The sequence below is a fragment of the Clarias gariepinus genome, chromosome 26 (assembly GCF_024256425.1).
Source record: "Clarias gariepinus isolate MV-2021 ecotype Netherlands chromosome 26, CGAR_prim_01v2, whole genome shotgun sequence".
In the NCBI taxonomy this organism is placed as follows: Eukaryota; Metazoa; Chordata; class Actinopteri; order Siluriformes; family Clariidae; genus Clarias; species Clarias gariepinus.
Genome location: NC_071125.1, coordinates 10,711,131 through 10,729,199, shown reverse-complemented (window position 1 = coordinate 10,729,199; position 18,069 = coordinate 10,711,131). Strand labels below are relative to the sequence as shown.

General features: G+C 36.3%; 1 protein-coding gene across 1 annotated transcript; it reads left to right on the top strand.

The window, feature by feature from the left end:
• The first annotated feature begins 2,019 nt into the window (after positions 1-2,019).
• Positions 2,020-14,162, top strand: txndc5 (thioredoxin domain containing 5). The gene is made up of 10 exons (XM_053488186.1): positions 2,020-2,267; positions 2,910-3,062; positions 5,658-5,763; positions 5,948-6,044; positions 8,658-8,773; positions 9,070-9,156; positions 9,587-9,736; positions 10,209-10,291; positions 10,627-10,756; positions 12,883-14,162. The coding sequence occupies exons 1-10, from the start codon at positions 2,080-2,082 to the stop codon at positions 13,003-13,005; spliced, it is 1,233 nt and encodes a 410-aa protein (XP_053344161.1). The 5' UTR covers positions 2,020-2,079; the 3' UTR covers positions 13,006-14,162.
• Positions 14,163-18,069: the final 3,907 nt, after the last annotated feature.

Below are 18,069 nucleotides of genomic sequence, written 5' to 3'. Positions count from 1 at the left end.
ACAGCAGGAATTGAAAATCTTTAACCTGTAACAAATTCTCATGTTGCTTGGCCCAATTTGTGTTTTTTTATTCTGAGGTCCATCATGTAACAATTTGTTGCTTTCGTCCTGTGTCTCCCTATATTAAATAATAGAAAACTATGGGTAGAAAAGTGTGATCCTAAAAGCAACTCTGAAAGGAAAATCCTCTGGGGGACAGAGTCTCCCCCACATCCTACATTTTTCTGTCTGGGAGCAACTGCTGACAGCCCTGGCTTGCTTCCCCAGTCACACATATCCTATATTATGCGATCTTATTGCAGAACTACTCAGAAGAATTTCTCTAAAATGATCGAATGCTGGTCAGTTGGTTCCCAGAATTTGTAGTTTGGTGAGGCAAGGACTAATTGCTACCTCCATGCTATACTTTTGGCCCAAGAAATTTGCAGTATTGGGCACTGAACACTCTTCCCTTTCACCATTTGCCATATATAAATATAACATATGAACATATGAGTTTTCAATATATGTAAAATATATTAAATTGGCAATTTGACAACTTGTTTGCTATTGATCATTTACATTTATGGGATAAATATGTACATATACAGTACACTATATATGTATTTAAATGCATTACATGTATGAGTAACACATACATTACCATATATCTAAACTGGTAATATGTTTTGATCATATGTGAACAAATACATAATGTATATGAAGTTTTTGTCAGCTAGAGGGACATGTGGACATATATGTCCATATACAGTATTAAGCGTTGGTGGATTAAGTTTTGATTATAGACAGAATTCACCACTGCATACTATTTACCCTGCTCTGATACTTATAGCTATTAAGCAAGTCCCTGCTAACTTCAGTGGCTAGTCACAGATCCTAGAAATCGTCCTTAAAGCACAGTACAAGTACAGTCAGGGACAATAAGTATTTAGACATTATTTTTGTAACCTATTATACAGTACATCCAGCACATATAGTCAGATCCAAATGAATTTGGACAAGATTTATATTTTAGCTTCTGTATACTACCACAAAGGATACTATCTTTATATATATCCTTACTTAATATCCCAAAAGTTCCATTTTAATTAAAAAGGTTTTACAAAAATATTGTATTAACCAATTTGGACAGTGGTTCTCAACCCCAGTCCTGCTCTGCACGTTTTAGTGTTTTCTTAGCTCCCAGCACAAACTATTTAACAACTCAGCTAATTATCTGCCTTTTATTAATTGATGTGGCTGTGATAGAGAAAAAATGTGCAGATACCAGAGATAAGAACCACTGGTTCAGGAATTACCTTGGGTTCATCAAAATGGGAGGGTTTTATCATGAAGGTCATCTGATGTTTAAAAACTGTGCAAGGTTGTGTGTGCGAATCTGGTGGTCCGCTGTGGTGACCCATTGATGAGAGCATCTAAAAGACTAACAACAACAACTTACAGTAAATGTATGATGGGATGTCTTGTTTGTAGACTTTGATGTACCTACCTCCAACAGAGTATTCTTGACTTGATAGGGTTTTTTCTTTACCAGAGAAAGAATTCTGCCTTTTATTCATTTTAACTCTCTTTAAGCCATTTTGGTATTGTTGAGATTTAATTGATGATTTCAGACTCTTTTATCAATTTATCAATACGTTGTCCTTAACAAAGAGTGAGTGTAGAGGGAGAACAGAAAAGGAACAAACAGCTGAGCTTTGCAGGACAAATGTGAAGAGTTTACATGAAAGATTATTGATTCCATGTTAATTCTCTTGGTTCATGTGAATATGTTGTACTGTATAAAAGTGAAGCAGTGCTACTTTGGTTACTGCTGATGCTGTGACCAGACACAAAGCTGCTTTACGGGTTATTTTATTTTATTTTATTTTATTTTATTTTATTTTATTGTTTTGGTGTAATTGCTCTTTACTGTACTACACTTTTTTATTCTCATCACAGCTTACATTCATGCATGACTAAATAAATGCTCAGTTGCGAATCTGCTGCAGTGCAATCGGTTGATTGGGCCTTTCCGAAAGCGTAAGCAGTGTACGCGGTTTCATTCACTGTGCAGCTGTACTTTGCTTCAGTCTCACCATGGCCACATCAGCGCTGAACATGCACCGCGTTTTAATAAGTGTCCTTTACGGTACATTTCTCTTTAGTGTAATATTGTGCGATAATGACACAGACGAGGACGAGCATTCCAAGCACACTTATACAGTGGAGATGTTCAACAACGCTATTCCGACTGCTCCACACTTCGTTATGTTCTTCGCACCGTGGTAAAGTTACCTTAAACTTTGTTAGCTAGCTAAGACATGTAGAATTGCACAATGCTTAGTTAATGCAGTGATTTTATAACGTTACTCGCTTTTGTAGCTCATCCAGGTCAAGGTTAATGTCCATGTAGTCGTATTATTCTGATAAACGATCTCTAACAGCACAGCTTCGTTTGCATACGGCATTTTTAGCTGGAATGAAAAATGAAAGTTCATTAGCTGCTAATGTTTGCTAGCTAGCTTGATATTCTTTGTCCTATTTTAAAAACGCAAGTTACATCAGTTATTTACACCAGTATCTTGTTATGGCTTTTTACAGTGCTGTAACATCACTTTGGAAGAATTTGTAGCGTGTTTTTTCTCCCCACGCTCACTGGAAATGTGAACGCCGGTAAGGCTAGCTAAGCTAGTGGGTTTTTTGATTATCAGTCCAGCACCAGACGCCCCTTCAGCCTACGTGGCGAGAATCCCCTTCACTCCAAGTGTTTTATTCAGCATCATTTAGTAGTTCATGGCGAACATCGATAAATCTGTTATTGCAGGAGCTGTGCTTGTAAAAGCTTATAGAAGTTGTTGGCTTTTAGTGACTATTTACAACATCCAATTGTTCCAAGACAGCTAAAATCTGTACTTTGTCCTGCACAGGTGTGGTCACTGTCAGAGGCTGCAGGGGACATGGAACGAGATGGCTGATAAATACAACAACATGGAATCTCCGCCGGTCTACGTGGTTAAAGTAGACTGCACAAAGGACACAAAGTTTTGCTCCAGTAATCACGGGATTCGAGGATACCCTACGTAAGCAGTACAAGGTTTCTACTGTTGAGGCCTTCATCTTGTAAAACTAAAAAATGCAAGATGGATAGATGTATAGATAGTGAATTGTTCCATAGGGAAACTGGATGTTACACAGATTACAGCAGCAAAGAGTAGCATGAACAAGGTAATAAAAAACAGTTAGAATGCTAAAGCATAGAAGTAATAAGAGCAAGTATGCAGTTCACAATAAATACAGTGCAGTTACAGTATATAATGAACTGCTAACAGTGCATTAAACCCAGGGCAACCAAATGCAAAAATGCCACAGCTGTTCTATGAGCTTATTCTTGGACCAGGCCCTAATACACGATACTGTTCAAACAGTCTCCTGCAGCATTCATTTTTACAGTAGATCTTGAATTAGTCTGTTACTATAGGGGCTCTGCTAATTTACCAGTATGCACCTCATGGTGTGGTTATAATTAATTCTCCAGAGTATATGGATAAAATTTTGTTAACTCCATTGTGTGTAATATACATTGTGTATACTTTTTCGGAGTGAGCGAGAGATGGATGGACAGATACTTTATTGATCCCAAAGGAAATTTCCACGAGTGCACATGCATGCTGGTTAATTTTGACCTTAATGAACCCATCACTTTTTTTAGTTGGCGGGGTCGATTTCTGGGATATTGTTTATGATTTGAAGGTGTCAATAACCTGCTTTACGCAGGAGGCTCGCAGATCTTTCGAGAGATATGAGATCTCTGGAGGTGAGGGTGTTTTAAAGGGGCTGGCTACAGTGTAATGAGCTGTTTTGTGTGAAGAGGGTTAAGTTGATCAAAATGACGATGCATTTAGAAAACTTTTAACTAACTCTTTCAACTATCACTAACCGATCAATAAAGCTACTTTTACTTCAAATTTTGCTTAGACATTGTCTTTCAGTTCACATTCATCAGAGTTGACTCCCTCTGCTCTGAGACCACGGACAACCTGCTCCTTGGACTCTAGCCTACAGATGCCTGTATCGGTATTCGCAATTTCGGGAAAAATAGGGCCTTTTCCACTCAGGAGCTCAATCTATAATTGGCATATAATCTATTATATATGAGAGTAATTGGCTAATCACCAGTCAATGCCAATCAAGATAAAAATAAAAAAAAGTCTGAGCTGGCCAATCGATTTGTGCATCCTCCCCGGATAACATGAAATGTGATTGCGCCTTACTGGACATTTTGCTTTCTCTTTTGTCCGAAGTGACTTATTAATAATTAAAATAAAAGAAATGCACAATGGATAAAAACAATATCACTACACTAGATTTCAACAAAAACAAACAAAATTTTAAGGCTAAAAAAGGTTAATTATGAGAGCAGACCTCAAAATTTATTTGTAGATTGCTCTTGCATTTTTTTTATTTATTTTTTTAGCTCTACAGCACTGGTTTTTAATTGTCCATTTGTTTGTTTCAATTTGTTGCCTGTTTTGACTGATACTTTGCCAGTTTTAGTTGGTTGATTGAATATTTCAGGCCAGAAACAGTGGGTTTGAGCACAGAGCTGCCACACAGTCAGTTACACAGCAAGGTGGACAGGTCATAAATAGGGATGCACCGAAATTTCGGCCGCCGAAAATTTTCGGCCGAAATAGCATTATCGGTTTCGGCCGAAACGTAAGAAAGCGCCGAAAATAAAAGCAGAAATTGTCGCCACGCCTCTCCCATCCTCCCGTCTCGTTCGCGCTGTCATTACGCATCAAACACGGAGTATGTCGGCGGTTTGGAAGCACTTCAAAGTTTCAGATGACATTTACATTTACATTTAGGCATTTGGCAGACGCTCTTATCCAGAGCGACTTACAAAAAGTGCTTTAATGTTTACAACATTGGATACATACTTACACTGGGTTAACTAGGTTAATAACTAAGTACCATTAGTCCAACACATCTGAGAAGAGGGGTTTTTTTTGCGGGGGGGTTATGAGGACAGCAAAGTTGCAATATGCAACATTTTTTTTATACAAACAAAAAGAAAATATTTTAAACATGTTTTTTAATGAAGCCATTTTCGGTATCGGTTTTCGTCCTAGTGCATCCAAAAATTTCGGTTTCGTTTTCGGCCCAGAATTTTCATTTCGGTGCATCTCTAGTCATAAAGGCTTTGCCTTTGATTTAAGTAACACATCAGGAGCACGGCCTCGGATTGGACAAGAAGTCGGGAGCTCAATTTGTCGACAGACAAAGGCATAGGATAGTGAAGAAATACTGTAGCTGTTTTTAACAAGAAACAATAATAAAGCAATTCTATTTTACTTGCTGGATTAGACAGCACAAGGCATTTTTTATTTATTTTTGCCTGAACAGTTTCTTTGCTTTGGACAAACAGGCAAGCTAAGTCCTCAATTGCTTCAACGTATTTAACCAGAGGGCAGGTGAAACTGATGTGATGTTCCTTGGCCCTGAGAAGACGTATATTTTCCTGCTTACCTTCAATGTTTAAGATCAAATTATGAACATGATTTTTTTATGTACAACATTGTGTAATAAAAGGTTCATTATAGATTTAGTTTTAAGTGTTGAGTTAAATAATCGATTCACTTGTTTGCAAGTGACAATGTGTTTTTTGGGTGTAGTTTGAAGCTGTTTAAACCTGAGCAGGAAGCTGTAAAGTATCAAGGCCCAAGAGACCTGCAGTCCCTAGAGACTTGGATGCTGAAAACTCTTCAGGAGGAGCCAGTGGTAAGAATTGTTTCTCTGTACTCCTAACTCTAAGTAGGCTGTTTCATTTATGCTTTTTATTTGACAATTTGAAAGTGTAGGAACAATGGTCATGGACTGTAGCCAGTAATATTTTTGTTGTTTTAAAAATGTGTAAAAATAAAAGCAGAAGCAAGTGTAATTTGTCTTTGGTATGTCTTTGCAGGAACCACAGAGTGAGCCTGAGGCTCCCAAAGTGCCAGAGCCCCTGCAGGGCATGTATGAGCTTACTGCCTCCAACTTCAAAGAGCACATCTCCAAAGGTATCAAAGCTATATTGCCTTTTCAATATTATGTAACCAAGTAAGATGTACATTTACTGGCCATTTTATTAAGCACACCTTGCTAGTACCGTGTTGGACCCCATGTTGCCTTCAGACCTGCCTTAATTCATTATGACATATATTCAAATAAGTGCTGGAAACATTCCTTAGAGAGTTTGGCTCATATTGACGTGATGACTGCATGATGGTATTGACTGCACATCCATGATGCTAATCTCCTATTCCACTACTTGGTGATTGTGGAAGCCCTTTATTTACAGTAAACTCATTGTCATGTTCAAGAACCCAGATTTAGATTACTTAAGCTTCGTGACAGGGTGCGCTTCTCATTGGGTACTAAAATATTCCCACTTTGGCATAAAATATTCTCCATACCATTTCACCACCAGCAGTGCAATCTGTGTTTCAAATGACCAATTTCTGACCCTGCCATCCAAATGTCACAGCAGAAATCAAGCTTCTCTAACCCGGCAACATTTTTCCAATCTTTCGTTTTTTGTTGTAGCCTCAGTTTCCTCCTCTTAGCTGATAGGAGGGGCATCCAGTATGTTATGCTGCTGTAGTCCATCTGTAAACCCTACATCGTTGTCAGAAAATATCAGTAGATCACTAGTTTCAGAAATACTCGCCAACAATCATGCCACATTCAGTAACACTTAAATCACCTTTCTCTCCTATTCGATGCTTGATTTGAACTTCAGCAGTTTTTCTTGACCATGTCTAAATGCATTGAGTTGTTGCTGCTTGATTGGCTGATTAACACAAATATCTAATCAGTTGCACTGGTTTGCACCATGGTGTGGTCATTGCAAAGCTATGGCTCCCACATGGGAGCAGCTTGCCACCAGCTTCGAACACTCAGACTTGGTTAAGATTGGCAAGGTATAGCCTGTAGCCCTGTTGATAGTGTTGTGTGCATGTATGAACTAGTTGTGACATCAAGCTAAGCCTTATACTTTTGCTAAAAAGTAGTTAATAACTTTCTATGTAACGTCACATTAAGTGACGCTTTTTTTCACATTGAGTGAGGTCTAACATTCCCCCATTCTGAAATTGTCATAATGGTACTGATGTGTCCCCCCTTTAAATCCATGTGCCCACTGTGCCCACTTTTTTTCTACTTTTAATTAAAGCATATTTTCAATTATTACTTCACAAATTAAACTAATATATAATATAGAATAACTATACATAACAATTAGTTTATCGTCCAAATTGAGACAAATTCAGAACCTGCTTTCTTTTGCTTTAATAATTTTATTTTTTTTAATTAAAATGGTAATTTTGTCTAGATTGATTGTCTCTGAATTTCAGGGGTTGGACAATGAAACTGAAACACTGGCCAATTTAGTGTTGGAAGTTTCATGGCTAAATTTGGCCAATTTTCATTGATTGCACATTCCACTAGTAAGAGTAAGAGTGTAAAGGTTAAATTAGCAGAGTAATAGCACAGTTTTGCTTAATATATTGCAATGCACACAACATTATGGGTGACATATCAGAATTCAAAAGCGGACAGATTGTTGGTGCGCGTCTCGCTAGCACATCTGTGACTAAGACAACAAGTCTTTGTCATGTATTGTGAGGTAATCTTAGCATACCACCAAGAAGGACGAGCCACATCAACAGAATTAACTGTGGACGCAAGAGGAAGCTGTCTGAAAGGGATGTCCGGGTGCTAACCCGGGTTGTATCCAATAAACATAAAACTACAGCTGCCCAACTCACAGAATTAAATGTGCACCCCAACTCTCCTGTTTACACCAAAACTGTTCGTCAGGAGCTCCAAAGGGTCAATGTACATGCTGGCTGCTATAGCCAAACCTTTGGTTACGGTGTGGAGAAGCCCCAAAGAAGCGTACCACCCAGAATGTTGCATGCCCAGAGAAAGGCATGGGGGTGTATTAGTGATGGTTTGGGCTGCAATACCATGGCATTCCCTACGCCTAATACTTGTACTAGATGGGCACATCACTGCCAAGGACTACCGAACTATTCCGGAGGACCATGTGCACCCAGTGGTTCAAACATTGTGTCCTGAAGGTGGTGGCATGTATCAGAATGATAATGCACAAATCCCACATAGCAAGACTGTTGACAAAGTGGTTTGATAAACATTTCCCACGGCCTGCACTGTCACCGGTTCAAAATATTATTGAGCCACTTTGGAGTGTTTTGGAGTAGCAAGTCAGGAAACGTTTTCCTCCACCAGCATCACTATTCTGCAAAAAAAAAAGCTCAATCACTCTGGACACTGTGCAGGATTTGTATGTCATTCCCAAGGCGAATTGATACTTTATTGGCTGCAAAAGGAGGCCCTACACCATACTAATAAACTATAGTGGTCTAAAACCAGTTTCATTGTCCCAACCCTGTATATTTACAAAGACACATTTTTTAATTGCCTGGAACACTGGGATATAGCCACGGTAATTAGTAATTGTCTTGGGTTTTATCCTGAAATTGGGATGGCATTTAAAACATGCATCTAGTTTAGTCAAAATGGTACGTTTTGCTGAAAAACTGCTTCTTAAATGCTTTGTATGAAAATTCAAAAGCAACTTTTTTTTTTTTGTCTTTTTTCTTTTACAGGCTCTCATTTTGTGAAGTTTTTTGCACCATGGTGTGGTCATTGCAAAGCTATGGCTCCCACATGGGAGCAGCTTGCCACCAGCTTCGAACACTCAGACTTGGTTAAGATTGGCAAGGTATAGCCTGTAGCCCTGTTGATAGTGTTGTGTGCATGTATGAACTAGTTGTGACATCAAGCTATTAAAATATTTGTCTCACTTTAAGTATTGCAATATCAATTAAGGACATTATCTGTTAATGTGTTATGGCATGTATTATACTGTAGTGGTGATTCAAAATATGTACTGTACTGATTCAAAATATGATTCTAGCCCAAAGTTAGCATTGGGATATTGACTAGAATTGTCTAAAACATGTTTTTGTGATTTTTCTTTTTTTTTTCATGTTTGTTTTGGTTGTTTACTTTCTGCAGTTAGATTGTACTCAACATTATGAGATCTGTTCAGAGAACCAGGTGCGAGGCTACCCAACCCTGCTCTTCTTTACAGATGGAGAAAAGGTAATAATTGTGCATAAGTCACAAACCAAACAGTTCTTCATAATTTACATTTTTTTTCTATGATTACATGAAAACTGTTTCAGGCAGTTTGTTTGACACCACATTAGTGCTGTTAAGATATTATTTTTTTAGCTGCTGTTTTAAATACTTTTTTGGAATATTGCTTAATTATTATAGCAGTGCAGATTCTTTTAAAATATCACATCCTCCTGCTTAACTTACCACCAGACCAAATACTCAATCCGAAGTTTGAGCCATTAGCTTATTATTGACACAAACATGATTAATGAAAAGGTAATACTTTATTACAGTACAGTGAATATTACAGTATTATAACATTTAAGGGGAAAAATTTATATTTGTTTATTTCTAATGCTGTGTATCATAATGCAATAGCAAAAAAAAAAAAAAAAGGTTGATTTGTTTGCAGGTTGATCAGTATAGGGGGAAACGTGATCTGGAGTCTTTTAAAGAATTTGTGGACAACCAATTAGCAGCTGCCTTATCCAAAGATAAAGCTGCTGCTGAGGATGCAAAAGACAATGAAATACCTCAGAAAACAGATTCTGTCCAAGATGAGGTAAGACATGAATGCTATGAGATTTCTAACAGTGGAGTTTAAATATTGTTTCCAACTTATGATTAATAGCCCCAATATCATCTTACAATTATTATTATTATTATTAAATAATAATTATTAAAAACTGCAGGAGCTCTGTGCCCCCTTTGCTTTTTTGTGGTTCAACTAGTTTGAGCATCATGTTCCAAACCTCAACATCATACTGTAGCTTCTGTTTCCACATGCTGGTAAAAATGCAGAATTCTATGGATTTTTTATGTTTAGGTCTATACATCTGTTGAGGTACCAAAGTTAAATATTTCCAAATGCAGCTCCTAGGAATTGTAGTTTACTTTCCTTTGGGTCACTTTGCAATAGACATCTTTGTCATTGTACATAATTCACCACTGTAGTTTATTCAGTCTGTAAAGACTGAATGCCCCAGGTATTGTTGCTCATGGTTTTCTGTTTTTGTTTATTCTTGTCATTTTAGTCCTCTGTTAAAATCCTCACTGAAGGCAACTTTGACGAGTCCATTGCTAAAGGAATTTCCTTCATCAAGTTTTATGCTCCATGGTAGGTGCTTGCTAATGGCTTTGACCAATTGACTGGGTTTTACCTTTATGATATGATATACTTAAAACAGTTTTAGTTTTCTGATATTTCTGTCTAGCTTTTGGGGGGAAAAAGGGAAAAAGAACTTCCTGTCTTTGGACTTCCAGTTCTAAAAAGTGGATTATGTGTTTATAAAGATATGCACACAAATGTATATACATGTATCACAGTTTCTACTTTATAGTGATTTATGAAGGAAAACATGCAATATTCCTCACAGTGGTTACCAGGTCTGTGTATATGAAGGAAATGCCTCATAACCAGGTTGCTCATGTTCATTGTGTGTTGTGTTGAAGGTGTGGCCATTGCAAGAACCTGGCTCCTGTTTGGGAAGACCTGTCTAAGAAGGACTTTCCTGGACTGACTGATGTAAAGATTGCTAAAGTAGACTGCACTGTAGAGAGAACGCTCTGCAACAGATTTTCAGTGAGTCACATACTGTTTATTCTGTGATTGAGTTTAAATTCAGAAGTTTGTATTCAGAAGCCAAACAAATGTACCCCTCCCTTCAACTCAATCTTCTAATCTCATGGCATTGCCAAAGCCCAGACCCCAGTTGTTGGTGTCTGTGTAAATCAAATTGTTAATCAAAAATCCAGACCATTAAATAGAGCTTTAAGGTTTCTATTATTAATAATAATAATAATAATAATATTCAGTTGTACATAAAATGCCAGTTGGCAAACCCTGTTTAAAAAAACATTGTGAGCTAGTTGCAAGAAAATTAAAAACATTGTATACAAAACACTTGTACTACTAGTACAGTGAAACTTTAGATTGCGAGTAATTTGGTCTGTGAGTGTTTTGCAAGGCGAGCAAAATAAAATTTAACTCCATAAATTGATGTATTGATATACGAGGTATTGATATGCGATTTGTCTGCCGAGAGTCATGTGATTACAACTGAGCCAATGGTTCTTCTCTTGTGTACGCTGTCAGATTTTGGGTAATCATCTCCCATACACAGTCTCAGTGCGCATCTGCTACTCGTATAGTCATCATTCTTGCACTCGTGTACAGTTTACCAGCAATAAAGCATTTTATTTTTGTGTCCACGTGTAGTGACTGTTCTTTAGTAACTATACTGCAACAATGGCCCCTGTGGAAAAACAAAAGTTAAACAGGCTGTAGCCGTGCTGGAGATGAATCTGTTTAATGACGATACAAAGTAACATTTCCGCTAAATCCTCAAAAGTTGGCAAAAGCAAGTGTATTTGGGGAGGTTCCTTGTTACTGACGTTTTCCGTCAGAGCAGCGATTCTGTTACGGGATGTGTGTTTCCACGCATCGACTGATTAATCGATTATTAAAATAATCGTTAGTTGCAGCCCTACCTGTGATCAATACAAGTACATTGCAGCTTAAAGCTGATAGTGGTATGCTAGCCAGCAGACACGTAAACCCTAGTTAACGTTTCTTTAAAGGAGAAAGGATTCTTAATATTATGAGCTGTTAGCGTACTGCTTGCTTACAGATTTTTGTGTGTAATTAAGGCACTGTAATGTATTTCACCCAATGCTGAAGAAAAACTACTCTGTTGTGGCACTTTGTGTTGTTTTGTAGCTGCTAATTTAAACCAATTTGAAGTAACGACCAAACTTTATAGAATTGCAGAGGACAATTTACAGCAGCTCAGCAACATTTTAGAATGAACAATGATGGTTCTTTACACAACAGTTGTAGATGGCTTATTTGAATTACTGTAGATGTTCTGTCAGCTCAGACCAGTCTGGCCATTCTCCCTTGACCACTGTCCCTTGATCACATTTTGTTTCAGCCTGCTGACCTTCCACACAGGGTGTGTTTTATTGTTACATACAATTCTTTAATTCTAGAGACTTTTTCTATATTAAATTCACAAAGAAATTAAATGTAACTCATTGCATCAGAATGAAGTCAGAAGTCTTCAGAAACATTGTTTGACCGTTTAAACACACAACCAACAAAATAAAGGAGTTCATCAGGGGAAAAGATTTTATGTTTAAGGTTTAAAACTTGCCAACTTATTCACTAAGTCTCAACTAAGTTCAGCAGTCATTTCACCTTCTGAAAAGGAAACTAAAGGGAGAAATTCCCCAAAACAAGCACCTGATGTGAGCTGTCTGGAAGGTCATTGCAAAAGAACAATTTAACCGTTTTGTGATGTTGCATACATGATACATGCAAGGACTGTAAAACAAAATATTAGTGTAAAAAAAATATATTCTTAAAATAAATAAAAAATTTACATGTTCCTATTTTTTGCTCAACTATAAATGCACAGTTTACCACCAGAGGCACCGTGTTTTAAGTTCAACACAAGTAAATGTAAATATTAACGAACAAAAGCTAAAAATATGGTCCGTCATTACCTATTTATCTATTGATCTCAAACCTCAATATCTTTAGTGCAAGGCAAAAACAGAAAATATTTGCCTGGTCATTCCAATACTTTTAGAAGGAATTATATTTTTGTCATTTAGTATTGATGTGACATTTTTGCTTATTATTAAGAATAAAAAAGAAAAAAACGTTCTGGACCAAGTCTTATGTTGATGTTTTCCTCACTACAGGTGAACGGATACCCGACACTGCTGATATTTCGAGGAGGCCAGATGATCGAAGAGTATAATAGTGGACGGGACTTGGAGAGCATGCACAGCTTTGTCATGAAGCAAGCCAGAGATGAGCTGTAACTCTACCTCATTACTTACAAATATCCAATATTTACACCTGATCTTGTCCTTTTTCCCCCGCCCCATCTATGCTAGCACATACTGTATCTCCATAATTGAAAACATGCTCCTGAAGAAATATACAAGAGACATTCTTCAGTTCTCCATTCTTGTCTATATATTTTTGAGAGACTGCGAAGTTACTGTACCTTTATCATTAAATGAAATCTCAATGTTTGATTTTCAGCCTAATCCATTAAACTTGCAGATCAATGGATTTAAAAAAAAAAGAAGGTACTTCTGATTGACAACCTCTATTATAGTAATACAAATACCTCCTCTTTTATAATTTTTGTTCTAAACTTTTTATTAAACTTTCATTAAGCATTATAGGCTGGTTTATTTGGCCAGCAGTATAGTTTGCTGTTACTATAAAACTAATCTTGGCTCTCAGGGAGAACTTTGTTTTAAATAAGGAGTTGATACCCTTTTCACCCCTAGTTCCAAGTTTATGCTTAAAATATGCTGACTATACTTGTATATGTGTGTTGTCTCATGTTTCAGTTTTATAAGGTTTCCCTGTGGGAAATCTCAGACTTTAAAGCCACGTCGAAACATGCTACTGGCCAATATTATACCCACTTTATCTTACTTCTTGTAACTCACTTGTTAATTTTTAATCCCTTCTAGAGCCAGCACACAGTTATTAGTGCATGCAAACCTAAAGCTTCTTGAGGTCCTTGATCTATATGGAGAACCACTGTTAGGTTTTTAAGGGGATATCTGAAATGTTATTCTGCAGAAGAAGACTTTTATCTTCATTTTTTTTTTCAAGGCCTGTTTAGAAAGTGTAAATTTTAATTTTAGAATTCGCATCATATGACTTGACACTTTAAAAAAAATCACTTTTAGCACTACTTATAAGTTTAAGTATAAGAAGACTGCAGTTTTGTAAGCGTATGATTAATCTTGAACAAGTTTTATTGGGTTTCTTCTATACCTGTTTCTATACCCGGAAGATTAACGAAAGGGGGACACAAAAAAGTGCATATTGTCCATGTTGAATGCTGTAAATGCAGAAGCTGAGTAGGATCTTTTATGACCAAAGGATTTTGTACGAAACCATTATTAAAAGAAATTGTTCTACAAAAAGTATTAAAATTTCTTAAGTTTGGAAATTGAGTTGTTGTATGTTTTTATTAAATAACTTTAAAAGAAGTGGATTTAAATCACTTAAACCACTTTAGTTATTTTACACACATATACATACAGTGGCTTACAAAATTATTCCATATTTGTTTATATAACAAATGATAAATGCAGATATCGATCATATGAGTATTTTTTCGCATCATCTCCTTGTGAATCTTTAAAATGAATTAATGGTCAGGAGGCAAGGTGGTTATAGCATTGTGCCCTCGCACATCCAGGGTCGTGTTTTCGATTCCTGCCTCAGGTCTGTGTTTACATGTTCTCCCTGTGCTTGGAGTCCTTGAAATGCTCCATCATCTCTAGCAACTGAGTCAACCACACCTACTCGCTAAGATAAAGGTTTTTGTGCTTTCCTTACTCAGAGTTGCTCTGAGACGTCTAAATCACTTTTAGTCCAGGACTCCCAGCTAGGACTAAAATGGGAGCCCTTAAAAAGAGTTCTAAAAAGCTTTGTGAATATGGGCCCAGGTTTTCAGTAACACATAAGCAGACTGATCACCTCTGTGCTAGGACACACTCAAATTATTATATGCTAAAGGAGCCCTATCCAATTATTGAGTGCACAATTTTTTTTTGAGAATTTCTATACTCTGGATGCCCTTTTGTTGTCTTAGGAAATATTAAAAATTTTTAAGATTTGTTTTTGGATTTTCATGCGCTGTAAGCTGTAATCATTAAAATTGAAACAAAAAGGCTTCAAATATTCTAGATTCATGTACACTATAACGATTAGATATACTGTAGACATAATACCTTTCTCTGTAAATTGGCAGACAAAGTATTTCTATAGACCTCTGATTTCATTGGGGTGTTACAATTATTAGCTACATAAGAAAAAAGGTAATATGTGTATTGTGGAAGCAGCCATTCAATCCTAAGCCATGACACTAAGCCTGCTGTGCCTGACCAGTACAGTACCAGTGGTATGTTGTGAATCTTGAGCTGAGCCTTTCTTTTTTTACTTTATAGTTTTTCCATCACTCTAGTAGAAGTTAATCTCCCATAGTGCTGCTGGAACGTTTGTGAATTTTCTAGATTTTCGAACAAGTTTGACCTAAAATCTGAAAAGATCTAAACCATAAAAGAGAACCATGCAAAACAAATTGGGCAAATCATTATAGTTTTTATAAGTAGATTGCCTGGTCAAGAAAGGTTACCATTTTAGCAGTGTCGATTTGTCATCATGCATAAAGGAAAGAAAACAAAGAGATTTTAAATTACTGCAGTTGAGTTAAGAACCCTCTAACACATTATAAAACGGGAAAGGACAATACTGACTCATAAGTTTCATGGAAGAAATATGGTTGCCTTTAAATGACCAGGTTATTCCATCAATGGTTTTTCATTCTTTCTTGATTACACGGGCATATTCAAAGCCTCAAATTGAGAATATTTGGTTCTGCATCATTTTCAAACATAAATTGGCTTACACTGCATCCCATAATCAAGGCTAAAACAACCTTTTTTTTTTTTTCGTCCAGACAGTGTATTTGTTGGACTATAATTTCCAATATTAAATATATTTGTCCGGAAATGTATTTGAACTTTTGCCTTCAGTAACTGCTGTGAACTGCTTCAGCAGCAACAACTCCAGGCAAATGATTTTGGTAAATGGCGATCAATCCTGCACAACATGTTGGAGGAATTTGGCCTATTCATTCTTGTAGAACTCTTTTAACTGGTGGGCTTCCTTATGGAAGGCTTATGGTCTGGACTTTCCATTTAAATCAAGAAGTTTTGTTTCGGACTAATCTGTCCTTATAACACTCTCCCAGTTGGCCTCTGGCATATCCAGGTGATCTTAAGCAAACTGTAGACAGGCAATGTTCTTTTGGGAGTGTTGTGACTATCCCGCCAAACACCCTGTACATCCCTTTTTGTGTGTGTCTGTGTGTATGTATACACATGTTGTGTTTGCCTGATTGTGCACTCCTGAATATTGAAATTGCTCAATGCAAGCGAGGCCACTAGGCCTTAGATGTTGACCTTAGGAGTTGAGTGACTTTCCCATATATTATTTACTCGACGCTTGGAGTGTTTTTGCCAGGCAACCACCCCTTGTGAAAGTAACAATGATGCTGAATTATCTACCTCACAGAAGATTTTTTTTTGTAGTGAAATAAGTTTTGTAACATATTTCAGCCTGTTGGACACTGATAACTCTCTTTATAAAGACTATCTCCTTATATATCTCCTTATTTAGGACATGGGAGGGCCTGGTAAACTCATGCTTAATTGCCAGTCATCAGTTACTTTTTTTCTTGTACTCCTAAAGGTTCTCCTTATCTAGTTTTAGGACTTAAGAATAATCTGATCATATCAAGATCAAATTACATCAAAATAGTCCATATACAAAAATTGATACACTGTTCAGAAACTACCTAGTATAACTGAATACTAGGTATACAACTCTAATGTTGCAGCTACCAGATTTAAAATGAGTGCATATTTTCAACAAACAATTAAATTCACATGGTAAATCATTTAAAAAAAAATATTGTAGGAGTGTTTTCAATATAGTACAAAGGTGAAGAGCTTGCATATGACTTCTTTTTTTAATTTAATTTTATACTGTCCCAACTTTTTTGGAATTGGGGTTGAAAAAAAAAAAAAAAACGTAACTTTCTTTCGTGATTTACTTTTAAACTTGTGTTCTACATTAATTACACATCAAATTAAATCAAATAAAGTTTATTTTTTTATTGTGGCCATAGCTTATGAAAATTAAAAATCCACAGGGAAAAATTAACGAAACACCTTCCTCAATATTAATAAGGACTGCACCGTGACTGTGCTTCTAGCAGCTACAATTAAGCAGAAAAGTGTTTGCCAACTTGTACACAGTTATTTACTAAATTTAACATTATTGTATTAGGTGTGGTGTCAGTGACTTAAACTGTGACCCTCATGTACAGGAACTGTAGATGTTGTTTTAGTGTGGCTTTAGGCCAGAGAGAGAGAGAGATAAATCACATGATGTACTGCATTTAATTAGAGCCTCAGGAGCTATGCAGTTTTCTTTTGTACATTTATTATTTTATTATTTATTAACAAGTATAGTGCAGTGAAGGCCTCTTTCATTTTACTTTAGTTATTTATTTATATTATTACTGAGATTCTGTGAGCACAAGAAAGAAGTATGCATGCACCTTCTCTCTCTTTAGACAGACCAGTCAGACATGAAGAAAATTAGGTGAGATACAGTAGAATCATCCAGTGACATCCTTTAAAAAAGACGAAGAAATGACCATGAACTTGTTAATTTTTGGACTTTATTCAAAATTGTGTTAAAAAATTAAAGTCTAGAGCTATTAAATTTGTTCGTTGTTATTGTGTGTGATACTTAAACTAGCATTTGTAATTGTTTTACAGAAAACTTCAAGTTGTGGCAACAGGATTTATTTTTTGTTTAAGTAAAAAATATGGCAGATGGCTCAAACATAAAATTTTATATTTTAAATTATTAAATAGTAAAAACAGAAACCAGTCTGTTCTAAATAGCTTAAAATTTTTACAATATGAGTGACTAAGTGTGCCGACATGACAAGTAGCTAAATAAATATATATACTGTACAGTGTGTATATATACTATATATAGAACCATAATGTGTAATATATTCTTGTTTTTTGATAAAGTAGATCTTAGAAAACTGGTTATATTCCTGAATTATACTTCAGGAACTGGTATTGAAGTTAAGATATCAGAATTGGGACCAGTGTCAAACATTTTGTTAACCCTACCAGGCAGTGGAAAATTTAATCTAAGCACTAGAACTACAAGTTTTTTTTATTCGAATTCTTTATTTGAATTAGGAAAGTTTAATGTTACATTTAATTGTTGTTGTTTGGCATGTGTAACTGCCAGTTATTTGA

What these genes read in the sequence shown, in the direction of transcription:
- txndc5 (XM_053488186.1), top strand. Translation starts at nt 2,080, where the DNA reads ATGGCCACATCAGCGCTGAACATGCACCGCGTTTTAATAAGTGTCCTT. An exon ending in CAAAGAGCACATCTCCAAAG is followed by an intron (nt 6,045 to 8,657) that starts GTATCAAAGCTA and finishes TTTCTTTTACAG; the next exon opens with GCTCTCATTTTGTGAAGTTT. An exon ending in ATCAAGTTTTATGCTCCATG is followed by an intron (nt 10,292 to 10,626) that starts GTAGGTGCTTGC and finishes GTTGTGTTGAAG; the next exon opens with GTGTGGCCATTGCAAGAACC.